Source organism: Miniopterus schreibersii (assembly GCF_964146895.1).
Source record: "Miniopterus schreibersii genome assembly, chromosome: 6".
In the NCBI taxonomy this organism is placed as follows: domain Eukaryota; kingdom Metazoa; phylum Chordata; class Mammalia; order Chiroptera; family Miniopteridae; genus Miniopterus; species Miniopterus schreibersii.
The window spans coordinates 77,461,076-77,488,700 of NC_138107.1; the positions used below are offsets into that span (position 1 = coordinate 77,461,076).

The 27,625-nt window shown below is 38.2% G+C and overlaps 1 protein-coding gene across 1 annotated transcript; it reads left to right on the top strand.

The window, feature by feature from the left end:
* Positions 1–1,035: 1,035 nt before the first annotated feature.
* Positions 1,036–27,034, top strand: PEX3 (peroxisomal biogenesis factor 3). Its single transcript, XM_081140519.1, has 12 exons — positions 1,036–1,559; positions 9,339–9,470; positions 13,859–13,940; positions 16,569–16,612; positions 18,082–18,206; positions 18,502–18,568; positions 18,671–18,725; positions 19,261–19,429; positions 21,220–21,290; positions 23,221–23,343; positions 24,290–24,386; positions 25,211–27,034. Exons 1-12 carry the CDS (start codon positions 1,043–1,045, stop codon positions 25,292–25,294), a joined length of 1,566 nt encoding a protein of 521 aa, XP_080996645.1. The 5' UTR covers positions 1,036–1,042; the 3' UTR covers positions 25,295–27,034.
* Positions 27,035–27,625: the final 591 nt, after the last annotated feature.

Below are 27,625 nucleotides of genomic sequence, written 5' to 3' on the forward strand. Positions count from 1 at the left end.
TTAGTGCATGGGTTAGGTTCATCCATTAAACAGTGTGTTCCTGGGGGGCATGCACTAGATCCAGGCACTAGCAAACCTGACTTGCTCACCTTTGCAGCCTTGGCAGCCAGCACAAGGCCTAAAACATGAGAAACACTTAATTACACCACATTTGTTGAAATGGATAAGTATCTGTGCTTGATTTCCTTAAGAATTTCCCTCAGGCCCAGTACAATGTTATACTAATACCAGACACCCAGGAAGTGAATCCTGTAATAATATAGAACTGATTTATTCTAGAACACTTGCTTTCTCTAGATAGATCTAGATACACACACACACGCGCGCGCGCACACACGCACACACACACGCGCACACACGCACACACACGCACGCACACGCACACACACACACACACGCACACACGCGCGCGCGCGCACACGCGCACACACAGGCACACACACGCGCGCACACACGCACACACACGCACGCACACACACGCACACACACGCACGCACGCACGCCCAGCACACGTCTGTCCCCACTAAGGAGCTCGGGGCGCCCAGAAGGGCGGGAAAAGCGTGGATGACACACGAGCCCTCCATCGACGGTCCTGTCCCAGCCAGGGGAGGTTTAAGTAAAGGAACAGAAGGCAGTAGGACGGACGGACGGTGGAACCCGCCCGCACGGCCCCGTCTTTCTCCCGACCGGACCCCCGCTTCCCTCCTTCTCCCCCTGGGCGGGTCTCGGGCCGTGAAGGCAACGCGCCGGCGCCCGGCGGGCGGGCGAGTGTTCCCAGGAAAGAAGGGGCGCGCCGCGCACGTGCCAGCGGCAGCCGCAGGGGGCGCTTCGCGCCCGTGAACGAGGAACCATCTCTGCATTTCCTCTCCCGGCCCCGGCCCCGTGAGAGCGGCCCCGGCCCGCCGGTTCCCCGGAGAACGGGCGCCGTCGGGGCCGCGGGGCGAGGAAGCTCCTGGGACGTTGGCTCAACAGAGCCGGCCGGGCAGCGAGCCGGGGAAGTTCCCGCCCGCGGCGTCGATCTCCCGGGCTCCTCACCATCTGCATGGCCTCCTCCATCCACTTCTCGATCTCCTCCGCCGACACCCAGCTCCCGCCGTCCGTGGCCGGCGCGGGCAACTCCTTCGCCTCCATAGCGAGCCGGGGCCGCCGAAGAGCGCTGCGCCGGAACTCGGCGCGCGGCGGACGCCGTTTCCGGGGAAGTCGAACGGCGACGCACCCGGGAGCGAGTTCCGGGCGGACCCGGGCGCCCGGGCCGAGGGAGAGGCGGCGGCCGCGCGGCGGCAGCAGCGGAAAGCGCAGCCGCTCCGCCTTGTCCCCGCCCCTGCCCGCCCCCGGGACCGTCTCCGCGCCGAGTCGCGCTCGTGGACTCTGGAGAGCGGCGAGCCGGCCGGCGGCGCTCCTGCCGGGTCGTCCAGGTCGGGTGACAAAGAGACGGTTTCCTGGGGCCACCCCCACCCCTAGGCAGCCCGCACCCCAGGGCCTGAAGATGCTGAGATCTATGTGGAATTTTCTCAAACGTCACAAAAAGAAATGTATCTTCCTGGGCACGGTCCTCGGAGGTGGGTGACAGCGTTCTTGGAACTGGGCCCCGGGAGAAGGGGCGGGAGAGGCGGCTGTCGTCTACAAACAGAGGGGCCGGGACCCTAGCCCGCATGTGGGGGGGAGCCCGTCGCGCGGGGAGCGGGGCGACCAGCCCCCCAGGCTCTGCACAGCTCCCCGGGTTTGGAACCGGGGCCTTGGCCCTGCCCCTTGCTCTGTTCGCCGCGCGTCCTTGGGACCACCCGCCGCACTTCAGTGTCTGTTTCCAAGCATCCCTCTCGTACGGACACGTGTTTTGTTTTTGTCGTGTGTATTTTGTTTTGGTTTTTTTTTTTCAACGCGCTTCTCTCGTTTTCCTGAGATTCTTTGTTTCTCTTTGGCCCTCCTGGTACTTTGCTTGGCCTTCGCCCTTCCAAGTTTCGTAATAATAATCTAGGAGTTACCCAAAGTCTGCACGTCGAGTGGTGTTTCAGGTTACCTTGCATCTTTGAGAACAGCACAGTTGCACAGAAGGACTGGAAGGTATACACTAGGCAGAAACACAGAAAACACCACCAGTATTTTAGCTCTGTTTCTGCTGTTTTAGAATACGAGCTGCGCGGTGTTTGTGCAGGAAGACAGCGCTCTCTGGATGTGCAGGCCTCCTTGGGATCTGCCAGGCTGGGATCAGCGCCCATCTAGCTGATGTGACCGAGTTGCACAAGCTGAAAAGAGATTTAGAGAAGATAGCAGCCTTGAGAGCCCTTTTCCTCATAGGGCAGTCATGTCATAATGAGCAGGGGTGTTAAAGGGGAGAGTGAAAAGCCTTGTGAGATGTAGGAGAAGAAAACGTAGGAATGTTAAGAAATTTTTAGAATTTGAGGTTTTGGGGAACTCTTATCCCTAACTACATGCTTTCGTTACCGAAGTGCTTAAAAATCAGGAACGGAAATTTCCCAAAGAATTTGGTTGCTTTTCTCTTACTATTACTAGATTATATTCTTGTTATCCCCCAAACAATTTGAAATTAGCAATACTCTTAGCATCAGTGATTTAGATCTGTTGGTTCTTGAAAGTTTGAAACAGGCATCTTGTTGATGAGGCAAGGAGAGAGCCTTTCCTCGTCTCTGGGGTCTATCATAATTTGATAATGAGCAGATATAAATTTTCATTTAAATATTTCAGAAATTCTTTACAGATACAGTGCGTTTTCCAATATATTCAGCCACTGACATCTAATGTATATTTAGATTAAGCTAAGACTGTTGAGTCCATTTTATTTATAGAGGCTAAAGATGTATGTGTGATGGAAGAAGTATAAATAAAGTATTTTTGCCACCACTAAAGGAAATGAGAAAACCTCTCTAGCAATCTCAGAAAGACTAGCATACCCCTTCCCACTTACAGAACAATCTGCCAGTAGATTAGGAGTAATCATAGGGGAAGCAGAAGATTACAGTTGAGATAGTTATAGATTTTTTTCAAAAATCTGTTGAGCGCTTAATAGTTACAAATTAAGAGGAACGAGAAAGAAAAAAAAACGGTTCATAGAAACAGAAAGAGAAAATAATCTTTGTGTTTTATAAAAAAAAAAAAAAAAAAAGGTTAATCTAAAAGAAAAAAGTAGATGACCTTACGGCATTTGAGCCTCATGTTGTTGTTTTTTGCTTCAAGGGAAAGGTCCTATAACATGTTACTTTTCAGTTAATCTAATTTAAGAAATATTTATCAAATGCCTGTAGTATTGAAGCTAATGTGATTGGAAATAGAAGATTTACAGAGATTTCTAATAGTAATAGTTACCATTTATAGTAGTCAATGGGGATGACAACAGGATAGTTATTGTTACCCCCATTCAAGAATGTGGAAACTAGAGCCCTAACAATTTAAGAAACTTGCTCAGGTCTCAGAGTTGGTAAGAAGGAAGCTAGAATTCAAACCCAGGTGTGTTGGATCTCGAAGCACATTCTCTTTCCACACTATACCGCTTTGCTTTTGTGGACTTCATGGTCTGGTAGGAATGAAAAATAAGTGTCTTAGTCCATTCAGGCTGCTATAACAAAATACCACAGACTGGATGGCTTATAAACAACATAAACTTATTTCTCACAGTTCTGGAGGCTGGAAGTCCAAGATCGGGGTCTCAGCATGGTTAAATGAGGGCCTACTCCAGGTTGCACACTTGTTGGATCCTCACGTGGCAGAAGGGGCTCTGCGAAAACCCATTCAGAAGGGCCCATCGCCTAAGCACCTTCCAGAGACTCCACCTCCTAATACCATCACATCAGGCATTAGGGTTTCAATATATGAATTCAGGGCAGGGGGGCACACAAACATTCACAACCTAGCAACAAGTACACAAATAATTAAAATGCAAAACAATAAGAGCTGAAGAAATGTTATATAGATGAAACTAGCATGTAGCATGTAAGGTTATAAAAAATCAGGAAAGGACTTTATGGAAGACACATATTGACAGGTTTGAAAGCTAGGTAAGATCTGTGTTCCAAGGGGGTTAGCCATCCAGTGGTAGGAAAAAATCCTAAGTAAAAACTTTGAAGTATAGACCTTTTTTTTGTTTTGTTTTTTAATATATTTTTATTGATTTTAGAGAGAGGAAGGGAGAGAGAGAGAGAAACATCAATGACGAGAGAGAGTCACTGATCAGCTGCTTCCTGCATGCCCCCTGCTGGGGATCAAGCCCGCAACCCTGGCATGTGCCCAGACCGGAATCCAGCTGCAATCTGGATCATAGGTCAATGCTCAGCCACTGAGCCATGCTGGCTGGGCTGAAGTACAGGCCTTCTTGAGTAAGAATTTACTACATTTTAAATGAGTAATTGCTTTAGACCAATTTGTACAATTTGAACAGCTTATGCAAATACTAGAGCTTTGGCTCTCAAATTCTTTGGCTGGAGATCTTTACATTTTTAAAAATTAAGGACTCTAAAGATCCTTTTAATTTTTCTATCTAATTAATAGCTGCCATATTAGAAATTACAACTAAGAAATTTTTAAAATGCTAATTTAAAAATAATAATCACTGTCTCATTAATAACACATTAACAGAATTATTTTTCTAAATTAGTGTAGAGTGGCATTGTTTTAAATTTGTGCCAATCTCTTTGCTGTCTGGCTTAATTGAAGAAAGCTGGTTTCTTGTATCTCATTTTGTACTTAGTCATTTGCAGTGCCACAGGTCATGTAGCCTCTAGAATACTCCACTGTAAACTCATGAGAGAATGAGAATGAAAAAGGCAAATAGTGTTTTAGTGTTATTATGAAAGTAGTTTTGATTCTCAGATCCCCTGAAAGCGTATTGAACACCTCCAGTAGTTCCCAAGCCATACTCTGAGAACCACGACACTAGAGAAAAAACAGAGAACAGCCAGATTCATATTATTGGCTTAGCGATTTCTACAAGTCCCTGAGCATTGACATACTTTATATCTTAATCCCTGTAACTTCTGGTCTCTTAAGTTTTTCATTCATTTATTCATTCAACAAACATTCTAATGAGAATAGTGCCTACTCTCACTGTGTTCTGTATCGGGCTCTGGAAGTACAAAAAAATGAGACAGTGTCCTTGACTTTGAGGAACTCATGGTACGTAGAGTCCAGAAAGCAGAAATGGAAATAAACAAAAGTAGTACAATGATAGATAGTGTTATAATACTGTAATAGAGCAGGATGCTGTGGGGGAACATAGAGGAGAGAGAAGCATGAAGGTGTCTGGTGAGCTTCACTCAAGAATCCACTTAAGTTGTACAGCTAGCAAAGGAGAAGGGAACACAGCAGGAAAAGGGGGTGTTCAACAGATCAGAGACATTACTTCAGATGAGTCAAAGTGCCTTTCATTCTGGCTAACTACAGAGAACAAATAAGGAATGGCAGATGAACCTGGAGAACTAGCGATAGTGCAGACTGCCAAGGGCCTTCCTTACTGGACTAGTCTACAGAATCTGTACGTTATTCCATGTATCAGTGCATCTCAGTCTTTAGTATATTTTTATTTTTATTAATTTTTTAATATGTCTTTATTGATTTCTGGGAGAGAGAGAGAGAGAGAAACATTGATGATAAGAGAGTCATTGATCAGCTGCCTCCTGCACGCTCTCCACTAGGGACGGAGCCCGCAACCCGGGCATGTGCCCTGACCTGGAATCGAACCGCCATCTCCTAGATCCTAGGTCACTGCTCAACCGCTGAGCTACAACGGCTGGGCTTTAGTATATTTTTAATAAAAATACAGAATCCTTCTTTCCAGGATCATTAATTCATTCAGCAACTATTTATGGAGCTCTTACTGGAGGTGTTTTCAAGGAACTTCCTTAAAGGCTACATTTTTAACAAGATCTTCAAGTAATTCTGATGTAAGTAGAACAGAGAATCCGTGTTAAGAAATGGTCAAGGGCGTTGAAGAATCTTAAACACAGAAATAAAGTAGTCAGATTTAAGTTTTAGAGAATCACTGCGTATGGAAGGTGGATTGGGAAGGTGTGAGACCAAGAACAAGACGGGCGTTAGGAGGTTGTTAAAGGAGGCACTGGTACTTAGGGTCTGAAGGCTGTGGTAGAGCAATCAGGCAGCAAAGTTAGGCTGTATTTCTGAAGTAGAATCAGAACAGCAGGGTTGGGCAGTCTGTTGGATCAGGAGCAGTGTTAACACATTATTTTCAAGCTTTTATTTAAATCATTACCCTAGTGAAATAGTTATTCTGAAAGGGTTTTCACCCAGGGAGAGGAGGCTGAAACGTTTTTTAAAAACTGAATACATGATAGGGAAGCATCAGGAGACATTCGCTTCACCAACAGTGCTCCGCACGGAAACCTCAAAACATCTCACATTTATTTTTTGAGGTATTTAATGAATTTTTTCATTATTCATAAATAAAGTCATAGCTACAGAGGAAATGTTAACGCTATATAATCCCATCCTTTCCGTTTACAAGTGAAGAAATTTCGGCCCTAAGATAGGACAGGACTTGCTCAAAGTTACCTACCTAGGTCGTGCCATGGCCGTCAGTACCGTCTTCCCCCCAGAACTCAGGTACCCGGTCAGAATCGGGCGCTCCTGAGCTCCACAACCTAGCTAATTAATTGTCTTCATTCTTATTTTCCTAGGGAGACAAATCTGACAAAATCAAAATTTAGGAAATTTGGGAATGAAAGCCTGGGTAAGTTAGAATTTGTGTAGGAACTTCCTTCAGTAAATAATGGGTTGTGGGACTTCAGCTTTACTCCATGTATCAGTTTGCTGGGACTACCATAATGAAGTACCACCAACTGAGTGGCTCAAGCAGCATAAACTTACTCTTCTGAAGGCCAGAAGTCTAAGACCGTTGTGTTGGCAGGATTTGTTCCTTTTAAGGGCCCTAAGAGAAGAATCTGTTTCAGGCCCCTCTCCTTGGCTTAGATGGCCATCTCCTACCTATTGACATAAGAAACCTTCAAACCTGGAGAGAAGTTTTGTAAGATTTATTTCAGCCAAACTGACATCGTGCCAGGAAGCAAGATCTCAGATGTTCCATAGTGACAGTCTTACAGTTTCTTTTATACATTTAAAATAAAGGAGGGAACTAAGGAAAATTACATGAAAGTAGGAGAAAGCTAGGTACAGGGTAGTTAACAATACTATGTGCTTCCTCCAGCGTGGTTACTCCTCTGAGGTATCTAAAAAGAGGATTACTCTGACATTTCAAAGGTGTGTTAACCTAGATACAACAACAATGGACTGGGCTTGCTTAAGGCAAAGATAAACCTTTTTATAGGCTTGGGGTGTGACTACCCATCCTGGCCTGCCTAGTTAGGAATTTATGACCAGATAACCTTGTGAGATTACTTTTAGTCAGATTTATTATAGAGCCCCTTTTCATCTATATCCCTGTATCTTTACATCATCTTCTCTACACATGCTTGTGTCTAAATTTTCTCTTCTTATATTATAAAAACACTAGACGTACTGGATTAGGGGCCACCTTAATGACCTCCCTTTAACTTGATTACCTCTGTAAAGACCCTGCGTCCAAATAAGGTAACATTCTGAAGTACTGGGGCTTCAGCACAGAATTTGGGAAGGCACACAGTTCAACCCATAACAATGCATTTTTTTCTTTTAGCTTTAGTTAGACTATACTACATTTATCAAACAAATACAGTAGTCCCTAAAGAATTTTAATCAGACACGTTGAGAATCTAATTAAAGCAGTGGACCTTCTTCCTGGAAAACACATATGCTAATCAAATTTACTATTATTCCTGAAAAACCTTAGGTATACAAAGGGCATTATTGTAGCGTTTCACTTTACACTATTATTGTTTGAGAAATAATAATTTTTTTTTTAATATATCTTTATTGATTTCAGAGAGAGGAAAGGAGAGGGAGAGAGAGAGACAGAAACATCAATGATGAGTCATTGATCGGCTGCAGCCCGCAACCCGGGCATGTGCCCTGACCGGGAATCGAACCCTGATCGCCTGGATCCTAGGTTGACGCTCAACCACTGAGCCACGCCCGGCCAGGCGAGAAATAATAATTTTACACATAACTTTTAGCAGTCTGTTGTATAAATAAAATATAAGCAGTTCATTGAGAAGTAGTTGTTATGTAACAGTTGCCTGTCAAAGGGTTACTTTGTGAAACATCAATTTCTTCATTTTGTTGGTTTTGTGGCACTGTTATCAGTTTATTTAAGATGGATTAAAAAGAAAGGTAGCTATGAAGTCACATGAAATTTTATTTGTGCTTTGAGCATGATTATAATGCCTTTATTTGTATACAAACCTAACAACAATCATACTTTATTTCTGCCTAATTATTTGTAGCGCACACCCTTTTGATGAACTATGATTTTTAAGAGTATACAATATGTTATCATGTTCACCTATAATGCTTATTTTAGTGAAAACATTTCAGGATATGTGTTTGCTTTACAGGCCCTAGATGCATGCCTCCTCCCCATCTGTGACAAACAGACCAAATTCCATTATTTAGGCCATGCACAATTCTTAGGTTCTTTTTGGTAGATATTAGGTGCCCCAGACATTTGGAGGTAGGTGAGGATTAGTTGTTCCTTTACAACCTTGTTGCCAGGTTATAATGAAACATACCAGCACACATAAAAACATCTGTTAGCAGGCATAGATAAAACTTGTATTATAAACTTGTTCTGTGAGCTCATTGAAGTTCCAATGTCCTTTTTGGTGTTACATTTTATCTTATATTTTTAAAAAGTATTATATATTGATTGAAGAAAATATGGAAAATATAGAGGAGCAAACAGAAGAAAACTCACCTGCTATCCCACTATTCAATAATGATCATTATTTATTATATGTTAGAAATGAAAACCCGTCTGTTTTTCTGTGTAGCTGCTTACATTAAAAAACAAAACTTCCGGGATTTTATTTTATCATCTAATAACATAACATGGATATTTCCTTGAGTCATTGACTGTTTATTAATGTGGTTTTTAATAGCTACATCAGATTCAATTGTATGGATAGACTGTAATTTATTTAAGCAAGTCCCTATTGCTGGTGATTTAGAATATCTCCAGATTCGATTCCTTTAGTTTTCAGACCTAGTACTTATTTACCTGTCTATCTTTAGCTGTTAAAATGACAATCTCCTTTTCCTTCTCTTTAGGTCACAATTCTTATATAATTCTTTAATTTAGGTTTTTAAAAGTTGTAATTTTTAGCATTTTGCTAATATAGGCCTTATATTTGAATAAAGCGGGTTAAAGATACTGTATGGAATATTTAATATTACTAATTATTGTATTAATTTACTAACTCGTTTTAAATATACAATTTTAGGAGTATATATCCTGGGGAAATATGGACAGAAGAAAATCAGAGAAATACAAGAAAAGGAGGCTGCAGAATATATTGCCCAAGCACGACGACAATATCATTTTGAAAGTAACCAGAGGACTTGCAATATGACAGGTAAAGCCAAGAGAACTGTTTATACATATGTAAAGTTATTTGATCATTTGTATTAATTGTATACCTCCTGGACCAAAGTTAGAAGAAAAGGCAAAGGAAGAATGATAAAATGTAGCAAGTATTTATTATATGATTTAACTAAAATACATTACTTAATGTGGATTTTAAAAATCAACATACAGTATAAATGCTTATTCATTTATTTTATTTATTCATTCAGCACATAATGTGCGGTACCCAGCACTGGGGAAGCAGAATGTGAACAATAAAAAAAATCCCCAAACTTCAAAGTTTATGTGCTCGTAAGAGAAAAACATGATACCCAACAAGTAAATAACTTTGGGCAGTGGTGGCTGCTCTAAGGAGACTAAAGCTGTGGGAGGGGTGGGGATGCTCCTTACGACAGGGCAGTGGGGAGAGCCAGGCCTCTTTGAAGAGGTGAAGAGGAGAACCCAAATGATACAGTGGAGGGAGCCATGCAAAATGCCAGAGTGCCTGAGGAGAAACCACAAAGGCTGTGTAGCTGGAGCCAATGAGCAGGGAGAAGTAAGGCTGCATGCAGGTAGGCCTGATCCTGTAGGGCCTTATGTGTCATAGTAAAGAGTGATAAGTGTGTTAAATTTACGGTAGGCAACTACAGACCTCTAAGTCTAGTACAATGTTACATACTCAAGCAGTGTTAGTTAATGGTAGCAATCTAACCTCCAGATTTAGAAACGTACTGGGAAAATGCCACACCAAAGTCATTTAAAAAGAACCAGTCATGTTATAACTGGCATAACCCCTGAAAGAATTCGTTCTCAAATCCATGTCAAACCTGTTTTGGTTTTGGGGGTTTTTTAAAAAATATTTAAAGCTTAATCCTTTCTCGTAACATTTTTTTAAAAACAGTTAATTTAGAACAAATTTATAAAGGTAAATTCTTTTTGTTGAATTTTAAAGGTAAAATTTTTTTCAGAGTTGAAAGGACATTATTTTTAGTTCAGTTTCATTTGACAGATAAAGAGGCTAAGATTAGGAGGTTAAGAGACACATCCAAAGTTATGGCTGGAGTATGATTTTTATATTTAAAATGATAATACTTCATTCTATAAAGCAAATAGTAATCATGAATACTGGACAAGGCACAGTGAGTAAAAGCACAGGCTCAGGGGTGAGGCGGATCTGGCTCAGCTCCCATTTTGCCTTGTAATATCTGTGTGTCTTTGGGCAAACCTAAATCTCAGTTCTCTCCTCTATGAAAGTTCATCATAAAACCCACTTCATAAATGTTTTGTGAGAATGTGATGAGATAATACATATAAAGTGCTTGGCATATAATGCTCAGTAAATAACTTTTTAAAAATGGCATAATTCTTTAAGTTGATATTTAGCATTTATAGTGGTGCTATCAAGGTCATTTTAATGCATTTTTAGACACTAAGAACAATCCAGTTTTGCTTATCACTCAAATTTTCAGAAAATAGAAAAAGGAAAGTCCTGGAGTCTCAAAATACATCCATCTCAGTTTGACGTGGACCCTTGTATCAGTTTGTGTCCTCTGGGAAGCAGATGCTAAAAATGGAATTAGATGTGGGAGAGATTAATGGGGGAAGCACCTAGGAAAAATGAAGGGAAGGGAGCAGAAGCAGGCAAGGAAATCCTTTAGACCACAGTGAAGGTCTGACCTGTGAATGGAAAGGGAGAAGGAAGGAAGATTCCTTAAGAAGAGTTTCCATCTACAGCACAATTCTAAGAAAGTTTTGGCAGTCTAGTGGGGAGTCCTCAAGCCAGAGTTCCTGGTGGAGGAGTCCCGCAGGAATGGGCGTGCTTCAGTACCCTCACAGAGCACTCTCCTTGGCTGGGAGCCATTCAGACATGGTAATGGATTGAGAGAGGTGGCTGCTGGGGCTGTCAGCTAACAGTCTCCTCCCAGCAGATGTGGTGGCACATTTCCATGACCATCAAGCCCTCAGATGAATAAATAGCTGACTATAGGCAATTAAAAATAAAATATGGTAATCACTAGGAGCCAAAATATATTCACTGAAAAACCTTCCAAGTTAGCTTTCTGGTATGCATTGATAATGGGGTTACAAATCATATCACTAAGTTTCTATCATTTTGAATGAGATGTGATGGATATACTATAACAAATTTAGTACTTTTAGGTAAATATAGCTAGTTTTTCTGCCTAATAAATTATCCCCAACTTGAAATATAGCATCTAATAAAATACTTCTGTGCCCTGACTATTGGCTTTATCATCTTCATGATTTTACTAAAGATTTAGAAGGAGTGCTTATCAAATTTACACGTGACACAGTGCTTGGATGCATAACTGCCACCATAAATGAAATTTCTAGATGCAAAATAGTTTTATCTCATATAAGTGCTAGATTGGGATAAGTGAATTGTCTGCATTAAAAGTCAGTTGTACAGCCTGGCTGACGTGGCTCAGTGGTTGAGCACTGACCCATGAACCAGGAGGTCAGGGGTTGATTCCCGGTCAGGGTTGCAGGCTCAATCCCCAGTAGGGAGCATGCAAGAGACAGCTGATCAGTGACTCTCTCTCATCATTGATGTTTCTCTCTCTCCCTCTCCCTTCTTATCTGAAATCAATAAAAACATATATTTTTTTAAAAGTCAGTTGTACAGATACAGAGTTAGATATCTGAGCTTGCTTGGAAGCAAGGTACATGAATAAGGGCTGGGAGTTCTAATTGAGCATAAGTTTATTATGAACAAGTAGTATGCTGTTACTTCAAGGAATACTAATTTAATCTTAGACTTCAGTAATAAAGTCGTGGTTCAGATCAAAGGCAGTTAGAGCAGTTCTGCAGCAGTCAGAGAACAGGTCCATGTCTGCCTCTCGCATGTTAAGAAGATACAAACTGGAATGTGTCAGAAGCAGCTAAGTAAGGATGCTAATAGGCACTGACACTTACTGAGCATTTCCATGTGCAAAGAAGCCTGTTCTAAGTGCTTTGTATGTCTGTCCTCGCAGCCACCCTGTGAGGTAGATCTGGTGTTATCCTAGCTTACAGATGAGGATACTGAGGCACAGAGAGGTTGAGTGAGATGCTCAGAGTCACAGAGATTCATGGCTGATGAAGGGTTGTCTTGTGCTTTGTGATTGGACTGGAGATGTTTATCATGTGACTAAAAAAGATATGAATGCTGTATTCAACTAGATACAGAAGCATATTTGTTCAGTGTTCATACAGGCAGCTAGAAGAGAAGAATGGACTTGTCTTTGGCTCAGAAGGCTGAAATGGAAAGTAAAAAGCTCCTACCTCTCAGGAGAATTATTATTATTATTATTTTAAATATGTCTTTATTGATTTCAGAGAGAGGAAGGGAGAGGGAGAGAAAGATAGAAACATCAATGGTGAGCGAGTCATTGATCGGCTGCCTTCTGCACGCCCCTAACTGGGGATGGAGCCTGCAACCTGGGCATGTGCCCTGACCAGGAATCAAACCGTGACCTCTTGGGTGATGGGTTGATGCTCAACCACTGAGCCACCCCGGCCGGGCTCAGGAGAATTACTGAGAGGCTCCTCTCAAGTCATGTTGTTACACCACACAATCTTTAAGCCAGTTCCCTACTAACTCTATGTGCTGAATATAGGACTCTAGCCTTGCTTTTTCTGGTTAACATACCATGTTTGGCCAAATATAGATAGACACCAAGTACACTAAGAGATAAGTCACCTTTTACTTAGTTGGCTCTGAGCTGCTGCTTTAGCTGTAATAGTCCTATAAATTACATGCAATCTTTTTACCATAGAGTACTGTATCTTACTTTATCTCCATGTTATTCTTGGGAGTTACAGGCAGTAGCCTTTGGCAAAACAAGAACTGCAGCTTAGCAGCTCTTCATTCTAGCCTTATGCCCTTTTGCCTAGTTTACCACTTTGTAGTATTTAATAAATGTTTTTCTAAAATTGGAAATAAAATGTGAAGCAAAAAGCTTAGATAAAGGTAAAAATGTTGTTTTTAATTATTTTATTATATCAGAAATAAACATTTATTGTACATAAAATTTGGAGAGTACAGAAAAGAAGAGACAAAGAAAGAATCATCCATAATCCATAGCCAAGAGACCACCACTGTTAGCATCTAGGAATAATTCTTCTCATACTTTTTTCTATGTGTACTTGTTTATATTGCTGTAATCATAGTGTGTATAAAATTTTGTTCACTTAACATAAGCAGATAAATGATTTATTAGTACATAATCCATTTTTATTACTATTAATAACAATAATTTGAAAACTCTAGTCCTGCCCTTGCCTCCCAACCCTTGCTAGTTGCTAGTTCTGTCATAGAGCTTAAAACAATGTGCATTTCTCAGTGAGGGCAGTCATAGCACTTGTCACCGTCTTTATTTTCTGTTTGTGTTGCAGTGCTGTCCATGCTTCCAACACTAAGAGAGGCCTTAATGCAGCAACTCAATTCTGAGAGCCTCACAGCTCTGCTAAAAAACAGGTAAATGCAAGTTACAACATTCTTTACTTACATACTCCAATTAAAGTGTATACAGTCAACTGAAATACTTTTCAAACATCTCTGTTTCCTTGTTTTTTCCTTTCTAATTAACGTTTACACTTTATATTAGAATGCCACTATGCGAAGTACAGATATACCATGAGCACACAGTAATGATCATTTATCTTGCCATGATAGTTTACTGGGTACATAGCACTTGCACACAGAAGACCTTGTATGTGGCATACAGTGTGTGTTGGATATTGTCATTTAATGTGATGCTGTATAAGTTTGAGAAGAGTTCCGGGAGGAAATGGCTTCTTATTTTAATGAACAAGATGGAAGTGGGTTTAATAAATAAATTTTAATCATTGTGGCCTTACTGAAATATTCACTTTCCTTATAATCATTCTCCAATACCCAGGGGAAGGGAGTGCTATTTCCGCTGTGTCTCTGTGCCAGGCCCAGTGCTAGACACCTTACGTACATGCTCCCATTTAATTTTCACATTGAATTAATTTTCACACTTGCTCCCATTTAATTTTCACAATATCCTTGTGAGGCAGATATTATCGTTTATTTTGCACATAGGAATTTACTGCTCAGATAGCTTCAATAGCAAGCTGGAAAATTTCTTTGAAACATTTTCTATATTCAGAGAATATCTCCCAAAGTACCAATGGATTTGTGTACTTGAAATCTTTTTTTTAATCTTATTAAAGTGTAATGCTAGTGATAAGGGGGTTTCCTTCTAAATTTCATCATTCTTAGAGGTTGACATAATTTCACCATTACCTACAGATGTAAGGTTCAGTTTATAAGTTAGTTTATATAATTATATAAGAAGAAACATATAAGCAGATTACTCTCAGATAAATGCTTAATTGTTACATGTATGTACATAAATAGGAATTAAAGAAATATGTTCATAAGTAGGGAATAAAAAATGCATTTTCATTGTCTTAAGTTTTCGTCTTATTGGGGAGACAAGACAAATGAAATAAGTGAATAGCACCTTAATAAAAGCAACATAAAACCACACACAAGAAACATAGTGGCATTCTTCCTTCTTGTGACTGTTTCCTGCAGGGCCCCAGATTCCCTGTGATAATTAACATGAGGTCTCTTTCCCTTTAAGATGTTGTCATCCAAGGAAGGAAGTAGATGAAATAGATTCTAATTCAAGACATATTATGTTTGATCTGTGGTTAAAAAAAAAGTAAAAGCAAAATGTGGGGTGAAAATGTAGCAGGCTAGAGAAGCCAGGGATTAATGTTGAAGGCTAACCCTGGACAGCTTTAAAGAAAAGGTGACATTCCTCTTTTCTTACTCAGTTCGCAGACAGGAGAATTTCTTCAGTTCCTACGCTTAACTTACACTTAAAGTTTAAGACTGGCAACAGTTCTTATTCACTGTTTCCTCTTTATATCTCAGTGTTATTTTTCCTTGCCTTTCTTTTGATTTGAAATTATGATTTGCAGTTTGGGGCAAAAAATGTTCGTTGGAAAGATATTGGCATAAAGAGGAGCTTGAGCCCTTACAAAGTGTGATTAAATAAGGCCTCCAACCTAATTGCTTTTGTATTAGTTTTCAGTCAACTAAGGTCTCATAGAAGCCTGTCAAACAAGTCAGTTTTCTCTTTAAGCTAGTTATGATAACTAATCAGAAATAAATAAAAGATTTGGTAGTCTTATTTTGTCAGTTTTATAATAGCAGATACACATGCATCACTGTTTTTAGTCCTTAGCATTCTTATCAATAATGGCAATGATGTTTTAGTGACAAAGACTCTTAAACATCTTTTATCATAAGAGAGGTAGAACACTTTGAAAGGATTAGTTTAATTCTTAAGCAGATATTTTAGTGACACTGAAGAATTCAAAGTAGTTCATGATGTATTTTATCTCTGAATATATGTTCATATAAGTATGTAAATACACGTATTTATTAGCTAGTCTACTGAAAAGGCTTAGATGTGATGAATATCTTTAATAGAAGGTTGCCATCTCAGACTACCATTTCCTGCTACCAGGGAGTAGGACTCTTGGAGCAATGGCTGATTTTAGGTCTACAGCAAGAAATGAACACGATAAACACAGACCGCTTTGTGAGTGAGTAAGCAAGGAAGCCATCAAAGACTAAATGGAGTTATGTCCAAAGGATTCAGGAACCAACCTGAGTAGTCTCCCCTTATCAAAGATGGACAATTTGAACATCAATAAGAATAACTACAGTGAGTTGAAGTACATCAAATATATATTTAAATTCATGTGTTTGTAATGGTACTTTAAAACAAAAATACTTCATTATTTACCTTTGAATGATTTTAGGACCTACTTCATTATATGTAAAAATGGTAAATGAAGGAAAGAAACAAACATTTTTTCTGTTTTTCTTATATGATTTTATAATACATACATGCAGGTGCTGAGAAAGAGAAAAAAGACGGAAGGATATGTACCAATGTGCTAGTGCCAATTGTTGTCATCATTGGCTACTGAAATTATAGTTGTTTTTTACTATATTTTGTTTTCTGAAGTTACCCTGTACTAAACTACAGCTGTAAAACTTAAAGGTTCCTGTTAGGTTACCTGATTATTGTTTTCATATATTCTGATTTTTCTTCAGGCCTTCAAACAAGCTGGAGATATGGGAGGACCTGAAGATAATAAGTAAGCCTGCGCACGCTGGGAGGGCAGCGCGTCCGCAGAGTGTTTCTGAAGGGGAGCCTTCGTGCTCGTGTGGATGGCTCTTTACTTCACAGAGTCGTCAGGGTTAAATAATTCACATACAGCGAATAGGCCAATGGCTGGTCACAGAAAGTACTTAGTGGGTGTTAATGGTGGAGGTGGTGTTATTGGTATGTTATGATAATATATAAACCTGCCCGAGACTACATATGCCTACACTAGGTACTGATTTCTTCAATAGTATACTTTAAAGAAGTTTTTGTTCCAGCCCACATAGTAACTTTACTTTGTATTGTGTACAGAGTTCCCTAGGGCGTGTGTGTGTGTGTGTGTGTGTGTGTGTGTGTGTGTCGATGTCTTATAACTTCATACCATCATTTATTCCTACATTTTCCTATCCATTCAACTAATCTTTATCAAATGAATCATGCTTAAGCCTTCCTGTTTGAAAATAAATTAAACCTTTGTAGTACCCTGCATTCCCTTTGCGCTGTTACGCACTCTCACACCCCTGTATTACTCTCACACCGAGTATTTCTACATTCCCTTCTCACTCCACTCACTCTTTGACACACTACAGCCTGGCTTCCACCCCCATGTCTCCACCCAAGCAGGTCTTGCAACCTTAGTAGTAACTTTTTGTTGCTAAATCCACTGGACATTTTTCTCCTGCTAGACCTCATGGCAGCAGTCAGCACCTTTGCTTTCTTCTGTTTTGAACACTCTGTTCTATCTGCTGTGAAACCTCATCTCCAGCTGTTTCCCTATGTTTCTGTACCTTCCCCTAGCCCTTTAATGGGCTCACGCTCCTTTGCCTGCCTTTGGAGGCCGGAGTTCTTCCAGGCGTAGCCCTCTTTTACTCTGAACTAGCTCCCTGGACAAACCAGAGTTCTGAGGCTGCAACTCTTTTTCTTTTCTTTTTTTCTTCTTTTTTTTAAATCTGTTTTTATTGATTTTTAGAGAGGGGAGAGGAATAGAGAGAGAAAAACATCGATGAGAGAGAAACATCATCAGTTGGCTGCCTCCTACATGCCCCCTACTGGGGAATGAGCCCAAAACCCGGGCATGGGCCGTGACCAGGGATCAAACTGTGACCTCGTGGCTCCTAGATTGACACTCAGCCACTGGGCTACACCAGCCAGGCTAAGGCTGCAACTCTTAGTGCTTCCCAGTCCTTTCTTATTTTTTTTTAAAGATAATAATATATAACCATTCACTCAATATTGTGGTTATTGTTTTAATTAAGAGATCATACCTAATATACATTAAAAAGTTGTAAGGAGATAGATTTTGAAATATTTTGAATTGATACATTTTTGTACTTGAAACAGTTACAAATGTATTTTTAAGTCATCTTACGAAAAAGTAACCATTGGTGATTGGAATGGTGATTTTGCACATTTATTTGTTTTTTAATAGTGGTACCAAATGGCTTTCTTTTCTCTATGAAGGTTTTACAAGAAGTATTGTAGCTGTATATAGTACCTGTATGCTGGTTGTTCTTTTGCGAGTCCAGTTAAACATTATTGGTGGATATATTTACCTGGATAATGCAGCAGTTGGCAAAAATGGCACCGTAAGTTTAATAGACTTAAATAGATATTGTCCTTAGTTTCAAGAGGTTCAAAATGTAGCCGAATATTACTTATTCTGATCATTTCTATAAATTAGATATCTTTCTATTTCATGTGATTGTAAACTTTTAGCATTACTATTTTTTATATTTTGAAACTATACTTTTTTTTGTTATATTAAAGAATATCATTTTGCCTATAAGTCCATGTCCTGAAAATCTCAGCTCAAGTTACACTGAAAATAGTATTTATTTACTAACAATATTGGGTAATTTAATGTTATTCTATTTTGTATAGACAGTCCTTGCTCCCCCAGAGGTCCAACAGCAGTATTTGTCAAGTATTCAGCACCTCCTTGGAGATGGTAAGATTATTTGTGACCTGTAAACGAAGTGTAATTCATTCATTTGTATTATTGAGGAATTTGAAAAGTAAACAGGCTTTTGTGTTTGTTTTATTTCAATAGGCCTGACAGAGTTGATCACTGTCATTAAACAAGCTGTGCATAGGACTTTAGGAAGGTGAGGCATGTTGCTTTGGCTTTTCTGACTTCTGATCCTAATGAATAAAAGAAAACTTAGAATTGTGCTAGTGAAGCTAGTAACTAGACAGTCATCCATGAAATTCTTGGTGAGCTAATGAGACACAGCCTTGGATGCTGCCTTGTGGAATCCACTTCTTCATCAGTATTGACCTTTTGATACTAAGGGGAAACTCTCAGTATTTCAATGTTTATTGATTGATTTCCAAACCAGAAATATTTGGGTCATGAGATAAAAATCTACTTTAAAATCTGACTCTGAGGCTTTTATCTCCCACTTATACTGGTAGTATCTGTAATTACAGTGGGAATTTTCTTGTGAAATCTGCAGCAAGATTTTTCTTGACTCTGTAATAATGCCCCTTAACTGATGGCTGATTTCTTAATCTACTCTAGTGATTTCACAGTCAGCAGTTTCAGGTTTGGCTGGATGAAGCCGGATCTCAGATAGTAACGTAATAGTGTGTGTATAGTATAGTTTCAACTAATCCCAGTTTCCTTTTCTCTGTTTCTAGTGTCTCTCTTAAACATTCTTTGTCCCTTTTGGACTTGGAGCAAAAACTAAAAGAAATCAGAAATCTCACTGAGCAGCATAAATCTTCTTCTTGGATTAATAACGATGGATCCAAATCTTTGTTATGCCATTATATGATGCCAGATGAGGAAACTCCATTAGCAGCTCAGGTGCTTAATTCATAACCATTTAACCAAACCACTTTATATATTTAAATTTTTTTTACTGTTTCTTAAAATTTTGATTTCTGAGTCTTAAAAGATAAGCAATTGAAAAATATATATATTTCAATAATTTAAGACCTCATTAATTTAAAAAACAAATTTCATATATGACTGATTTCTAGTTAGAAACATTTATAATTTTAGATATTGAGCAAATTTTTATTAAGTATGAGTTATGTGACAGATACTATGATATATGATCAGGATATAAAATGAACAGGACATGTTCATTGCATGGGGGAGCTCAGGAGACAAATTCAGCTCATGTGACTAGAGTATATTCCTGTGAAATCAAATAGCTGAAGATAGAGCTGATAGCTGGGGCAAGATCCTGAGGAGCTTTGTATGCCAAGATAAAGAGTCTGAACTTAAATTTATAGACAAAGAAAGGTAAATTTTAACCAGGCCAGTACCACTATGGCAGTATCGAAGTGGACTGAAGGAAGCTGTCCAGTTGAGAAACAGAGAGGCCTAATCTAGCAGTTATCCACCATGGTGTTGCCGCACACCTGTGTGTCCTGGGCAGTTGTGATTTAAGTTATTCCTTGATTAAAAATAATAAAAATGCCAGATATTGCAGGTTATATACCTCATCTTAAAATAATTATTGGTTATTTCACATGTAAGTGGATTGTACCAATGCATTGCAGTTGAGAAAAGAATCTCTCTCACTCAACAACTGGAGATGCCTTAGACCAGAAAGGCCCCTATACCATACCTTAGCATTAGAACAAAGAATGCCATATTTTTCATTGCCTACAGGTTTTCCCCTCCCCTAACGACCCCAGAGATAGACCTATTGGGTGCTGAGACGCTCTGCATTCGTAAGTAGGCCAAAGAAAAGTCACAACCCCTTTAAGGCATCCTGCAGGAGGGGTGGAGGCCAAAAGGGGCGAGCAGACAGGGGGCAGAATTAATAAAAGAAACAGGAGAACACCTACTTACAAACTAGAATCTCAGGGTGAGAGGAATATTGAAAAAGTAGTCGGCAATGATAACACAGTTTCACAATTTTAAAATTCAACAATGGAACTTTAAAAAAAACTATTCAGAAGAACAGGTGAAGGTGGCAATAGTGAACCAGATCTTATCTGAATTGCGTTAAAACCTGAAACTTCAGAATGAAAGGACACACAGAGCCCCAGACTAGGGTAGATTGATAAAAAAGACACATATCCTGATAAAATGTCTTTCCAGTAAAAGAAAAGAAAATCACAGGCCTCTGCAACCTCAAAGAGTGTTTTTTTTCTTTGTACATATATACTAGAAATGTGTTTAAGAGGCCCAGATAAACAAAGATCTTACACAGTATAATTTTACTTTGACACATCTTTATTTTTTATTTTTTTAAATATATCTGTATTGATATAATAAGAGAGAGGAATGGAGAGAGAGAGATAGAAACATCAGTGATGAGACAGTTATTGATCAGCTGCCTCCTGCATGCCCCCAACTGGGGATCGAAGCCACAACCCAGGCATGTGCCGTGACCCGGAATTGAACCCGATCACCTGGATCCTAGGTCGATGCTCAACCACTGAGCCACACCCGGCCAGGCGACACATCCTTTAAAAACACAAAAATCTTTACAGTTCTTTTCAGTTTAACATTTTTTGATAGTTGGTAGAACACAGACTTTTAGATTTTGTCAACTCTTGAGTTTATTAATATGATTAGTTGCATCATAACCCCTTGCTAATATGTGAAACCTGAAGTATGGCATTTTAATTTCACAGGCCTGTGGGCTTTCTCCTAGAGATGTTACCACTATTAAACTACTCAATGAAACTAGAGACATGTTGGAAAGGTATGTATACTGTATGTAACAGAAATCATGTATTTCTATTTTGATTGTACTATGACCATTTTTTAGTCTTTCTTGAATAACATATTCAACATAATCTTTGAATCTTTTGCCCTGCCTTTACTTAGGATTTCCTACGTAAACTAGTGGTTCTCTTATTAGGTTAGGGAGGGAAGCAGAGATTTTTTTAACATACCCATGCCTGGTCCACTTACTTCCCTAACCTAGAGATTCTGTATATTAGTTGAGGGACTGGAAGGTAGTGTTTATATTTTGAATAAAGCTCTCAAGGATGATTCTGGTATACTCAGTGTACACTAGTAAATAGTAAATGTTTATAAACCAGCTCTGTTAAAACTGCTTATTTGGGGAGTTGGGAAGAGAAGCTCTTTCAAGCCAAAGCTAGCCTGCTTCAGCTAATCTTCATGTAGACACACACACACTCAATTTGAGAACTACTCCCCTGAACCCTTTTAGGATAGAATATAATGTTCCTAAAACTTTGAGTGATAAAAATTTCACATCTTCCCTAAATTGAGTATTACTATTTTAAATCACGCAGAAGAGAGCCAGGGTGCTAACAGTAGAAAAAGCACCGACTGTATGTTAGAAGACCCAATCTAGATTCAGGATTGGCTTGCTTGTTTTTTTGGCTCTTCACCCTTGCTTTAGCCACTTAAACTCTTTCGAGTAGTTTTATCATTGTAAAATCTGAGTACTAATGCCAGCCTAACCCACTTTATCTTAAGTGACTAAAATAATAAAAACTTCTTTTAACTTAAAGATAATTTAAGACCATTTCTCTAGTTCTGTTTTCTGAGGAAATTATATCCTCTGCTTATAATATTTTTTCATGATCTTGAAGAAAATCATCAAATTTTTAGGTTAACTCAGCTACTGAATCTACAATCTGAATTCACCAAGTTCTAGTCCCTTGACTTTCTACAGTAGTGATCTCCCCTTTTTTTCTTATTCAAGTTTCCACCAAATCACTCTAGAAGCTCTAGAAAAGGTCATCAGTGATCTTTTACCAAATCCAGTCAACTCCTAATGTTCATCTTTCTTGAAGTTATTTTCTCATATGGCTTCCATGGCAGTATAATTTCTTAATTTTTCTCACATCATATTTTCTTAGGTTCCTCTATGTCTGTCTTTCCATTAAACATTAGAGTTTCCCAGGTATTTGTTCTTATTTCATCCTTAATTGCTCCAAGCAGATTTATTTACTCCCACTGCTTTAACTACTGTCTGTGTGCTAATTCACAAATTTATAGCACTAGCCCTCCACTCTATGAGTTGGTGTGGATTGAGATTTCTGCATGTCGAAGTTAGAACTAATTTGTTCAACTAGGCATTTTCTGACTTTCATAGCACACATATATTATTCTTTATATCAAAGTTTTTGTGAAGTGCTAATATGGTGTAACAAAAAGATCTTGAACTTTAAAAAGGGCTTGGGTTCAAATTCTAGCTCCCCCGTTTACTCATTTCATACCATTGGACAAGTTTCTTTACCCCTCAAGTATCCAGTTCCTCATCTGTACAGGGTAATTAAATTTCCTAACTTACTGGTATTTGATGATTTAATATGTAAACCAAACCAGTAATCTGTGGCTGTAAGGGGATCTCTCTTCAGAAGTTTCTTCCAGAGAAGTGATACTGTTATTGGCATTTTAAAAATACATTATAAAAATGCTGATTAATGTGAGAAAATCTAAAGAAATGGATGAATATTCTCATTGTGTTGTGCTAAATAAGAAACTCTCTTTTTATACTGATTTTTAAAGATTGACTCCTTGATATATTTATATAGTGTTTTAGGCTGTAAAATCTAGATTGTGACTAGAAACGGGGGCTTCAGCGGTAGCCAGTTACTGAATTTATTTCCTTTTCCATTGAGACTCTAAAGAGTAACTTATCCTTATTTTGTTAGTCCAGATTTTAGTACAGTCTTGAATACCTGTTTGAACCGAGGTTTTAGTAGACTGCTAGACAATATGGCTGAGTTCTTTCGACCTACTGAACAGGACCTGCAGCACAGTAACTCCATGAATAGGTAAGGTGACAGGTAAAAATGTTATCAGCCTAATGAATACTCTAATAAAATAGTGCTTTGGATCTATTTATTTCTTGTTTCAGGTGAAAAAATCTTAGAGAGTAAATTTGAATCCTCATTTTTCAACAAATTAAACTTCATTAAACCAATTATGCCTTCATTAGTAGAACTCTTTCTGAACTCAGTATTAAAACTTTCATTTCTCCCCCAGATTTTCCCATTATAGATAAATACTTAAGTTGTAAAACTACCTTTCTATAGACCAAATTCCAATCATTGGTGTATTTTAACTCTTTAGAATACAAAACTGAAAATGTTTTAAGTTTTAATGCATTCTCTAATTTTATTCCAGTACTGCAAGCCGTAATTGGCCTATATAATTCAATACTTTGGTCATTGTAATAGCCAGACACTCCTGTTGTAGATTTCCATTTGATGAATTATCTCCTAGTTCTACAACTACATAAGCGTATTCATTTTCAGCCCTTATTGTAGGATTGAGAATATTTAGTTAGTGCGGTTGTTAGTGATTTTAATTATAACTGTTACTAGTCATAGAGTTATTTATATTAAGGAAACTTAGGCAAAAACTTAAATGCCTAATTCTAGGGAGCTAATAATATAAATTGTCACAGTTAGTTTGATTATTAATCATTAAAAACAGACAAAAAATGTGGAAGAACTTTTAATCAGATGAAAACATGCTTATAAGAATAAAAATTCAAAACAGTATTGCTTGGGAATTTATCGTATGTTAATAAAAACAGATATATGCAAAAATTACTGGAAGAAATTAACCATGATGTGAATTATAGTTGTTATTTCTAGGTGATAGAATTTTGTGTGAGAAGTATTTTTCAATAGCTATTTAATAATTTGTAATTAAAATGTTAAATACATAGACAATAAATTTCAGAGAATACTTATTACTGTGATGATGTTTCAGCCTTTCCAGTGTCAGCCTGCCTTTAGCTAAGATAATACCAATAGTAAATGGACAGATCCACTCGGTTTGCAGTGAAACACCTAGTCATTTTGTTCAGGTAAGAAGGCGGCTTTGGGGTATTAAAACCAGATTGTATTTTTGGACATGGTCCTGCTTGTCTAACATAAAATTGAATTTCTCTCCTGTGATATTCGTTCAAAGAAACCAGAAGCTTGAAACCACATGTTGAGTGTGATAGAATGCCCCAAGAGAGTAGTAATGTATCATGGCAAGTTTATGAGGTTGGGTATACCTTTCTCCATGTTATAGTCCAGCACCTATAGACTGCATTTTATTCCAGTTACATTCTAGTGGTCAGGGAAGTTTACAGTGCTAATGTTTTGCATTAAGCTGTGCTAGTGAGAATAGTGAGCCTTGAGGCAGATCAGTGATATAAGCCCTCAAACTTTGAGAAAAATCAAAAAACTTTTGCAGAAAAGTAAAGCATTTTAATAATTAATATCAATAGTACACCAGTAATCTGCTCACTAAGAGCTGCATACGCAGTAGTAGGTCATTTAAATTTTCACTAGACTACGCATCACTCCACCTTCTTCTTAGGAGAGCATTTTAGAGTGCATTCAGTGAGACTGATGCTATTAAATGGGCAACTGTGAATCACATACGTTTTCTTTTTCTGAGACATTTGCAAACTTGGAAACTGTACCGTGAGAGGAGTCCCTAGGCCTAAGTGTAAAGATGGCATCCCTCATGTAAGAACCTAAACAAAAAATATCTCCTAGAATTTATTATAAGAAAAAAATACTCCTTTTTGGCTTTAACGCCACAAAACTTAGAGCTAAATTCCTGTCTTGATTGCAGAAATGGATTCAGGTTATCTATACATTTTTCAAACTAACATTTTATTGTCATCTTTGCTAGGATCTGTTGATGATGGAGCAAGTGAAAGACTTTGCAGCTAATGTCTACGAAGCTTTTAGTACTCCTCAACAGCTGGAGAAATGAGTTTTTTCTTTCAAAAAAACCTATAGTGGAATCAATTTACTTTTAAAAATACACTGAATAAGTCAGCTATCTATATAGGGTAATGATTTGTTACCAAAATGCCTAATAAAAATATTCTTAAAGTCTTCGTTCATAATAAAACAGATTTATTTGTCATCTTAATATATTTTTTTAAAGTCATCAATGGACTAGTTTTTTGGGCATATCTGAGTATACACAGCACATATATCAGAATTTGTTACACCATGGATATTAGTTCCAAACTGACTGAAAACTAATGTAGATACTTTTTTTGTATAATATGAAATTCAGTATACTTTGACATTAATACTGAGGTAAAATCTCTTTGGGAAATAGGTGTGAAGTTTGGAAAATATGCTGTTTAATGAATCATAAAGTTCATTGGGCTGCAGCATACAGAAATCAGACTTTTCTCCAGTTACTCTTCAAAGGAAAAAATTATGAGTCTTAAATATATCTGATGGAGGACTTTTCTTTTTATGGAAATCAGTGAAATTAACAACCATGATCAGCATTTCTTTACTGTTAATCTTTAGAAAATTACATAGGGATTTAGAGGCTAAATCGTGTTGATGCCACTTATTTGCAGCTATTATTAACTACATAGTGTCATTCATTTGTATGTAAATAATTTTAATAACTTACTTTGTATTGATTTTAAGCACAGTGGATATTGCAATAAAATATTTTAGTAAAATATGGTTTTGTTAATACTTTATAGCCGTTAATGTATTCTGTTCCATAGCATTTTTTTTTCTTTAAAAAAACCACACCTTGTTTATCCATTCCTCTGTTGGTGGGCATTCGGGTTGCTTCCGCCTCTTGGTTATTGTAAACAATGCTGCTGTGAGCCTGAATGTGCAAATATCTCAAGACCCTTCCCTCAGTTATTTTGTGTATGTACCCAGAAGCGGGATTTCTGGATCATGTAGTAATTTTTAGAGGACCTGCCATACTGTTTTTCATAGTGGTTTTGCATCATTTTACCATCCAACCACAAGTGCACCTGAGTTCCAGTTTCCTTATATCCTTGCTAATTATTCCTAGTTGTTTTGTTTTTTGACAGTAGCCATTCTAATGAGTGTGAGGTGATATTTCTACGATTTTGATTTGCATTTCTGTGATTATTAGAGATGTTGAGCATCTTTCCAAATTCTTGTTGGCCATATGTAAGTAAATAATCTTGTCATGCTGTCTATTCAAGCCCTTTGCCCATTTTTAAAAACATTGGTTAATAAAATTATATAGGTTTCAAGTATATAATTCTATAATACATCATTTGTATATTGTATTGTGTGTTCATTATCACAAGTCTCATTTTATCACCATTTATCCCTGCTTTAGACTCTTATACCTCCCCCATTCCCTTTTCCCTCTGGTAATCACCATTACTGTTGTCTGTGTCTGTGAGGTTTTTTCCCTTTGCTTAATTCCTTCATCTTTTTCACGTACCCCCCCAAACTCCCTTGCCCTCTGACAACTGTCAGTCTGTTCTTTGTATCTATGAATCTGTTTCTATTTTGTTTATTTTGCTTTAGATTCCACATATAAGTGAGATCATGTGATACTTGTCTTTCTCTGACTGGTTTATTTCACTTAGGATAATACTCTCCAGGTCCATCCATGCTGTCACAAAAGATTTCCTTCTTTTTTAAGTCTGAGTAGTATTCCACTGTGTAAGTGTACCTCAAATAAACAATGTAACTTTATACTTAAGGCAACTAAAAAGAAAACAAACAAAACTCAAAGTGAGAAGAAGGAAGGAAATAATAAAGATTAGAGCAGAAATAAACAGAGTCTTAAAAAAAAATACAAAAGATGAGTGAAACCAAGAGCTGCTTCTTTGAAAAGATAAGCAAGACTGACAAACCTTTAACCAGACTCATCACGAAAAAATGAGAAAGGACTCAAATAAATAAAATAGAAAATGAAAGAGGAGACATAACAACTGACACCAAAAAATACAAATGACTGTAAGAAAATACTACGAACAACTATGTGCCAACAAATTGGACAATCTGGAAGAAATGGATAAATTCCTAGAAACATACAATCTTCCCAAATTGAATTAGGAAAAATCAGAACATCTAAATAGATTATAGCTAATGAAATTGAAGCAGTAATCAAAAAACTCGCTACAAACAAAAGCCCAGGACCAGAATTTTACCAAACATTCAAAGAAGAACTAACACCTATCCTTTTAAAACTATTCCAAAAATTTCAAGAAGAGGGAAGACTCCTAAGCTCATTTTATGAGGCCAGAATTATCCTAATTCCAAAAACAGATAAAGACACTACAAAGAAAATTAT

Coding starts and splice junctions, on each gene's coding strand:
- PEX3 (XM_081140519.1), top strand. CDS start 1,043: ATGGCCTCCTCCATCCACTTCTCGATCTCCTCCGCCGACACCCAGCTC. Junction 1,560..9,338: donor CCTGGGCACGGTCCTCGGAG/GTGGGTGACAGC, acceptor ATACAATTTTAG/GAGTATATATCCTGGGGAAA. Junction 19,430..21,219: donor AAACTCCATTAGCAGCTCAG/GTGCTTAATTCA, acceptor TTAATTTCACAG/GCCTGTGGGCTTTCTCCTAG.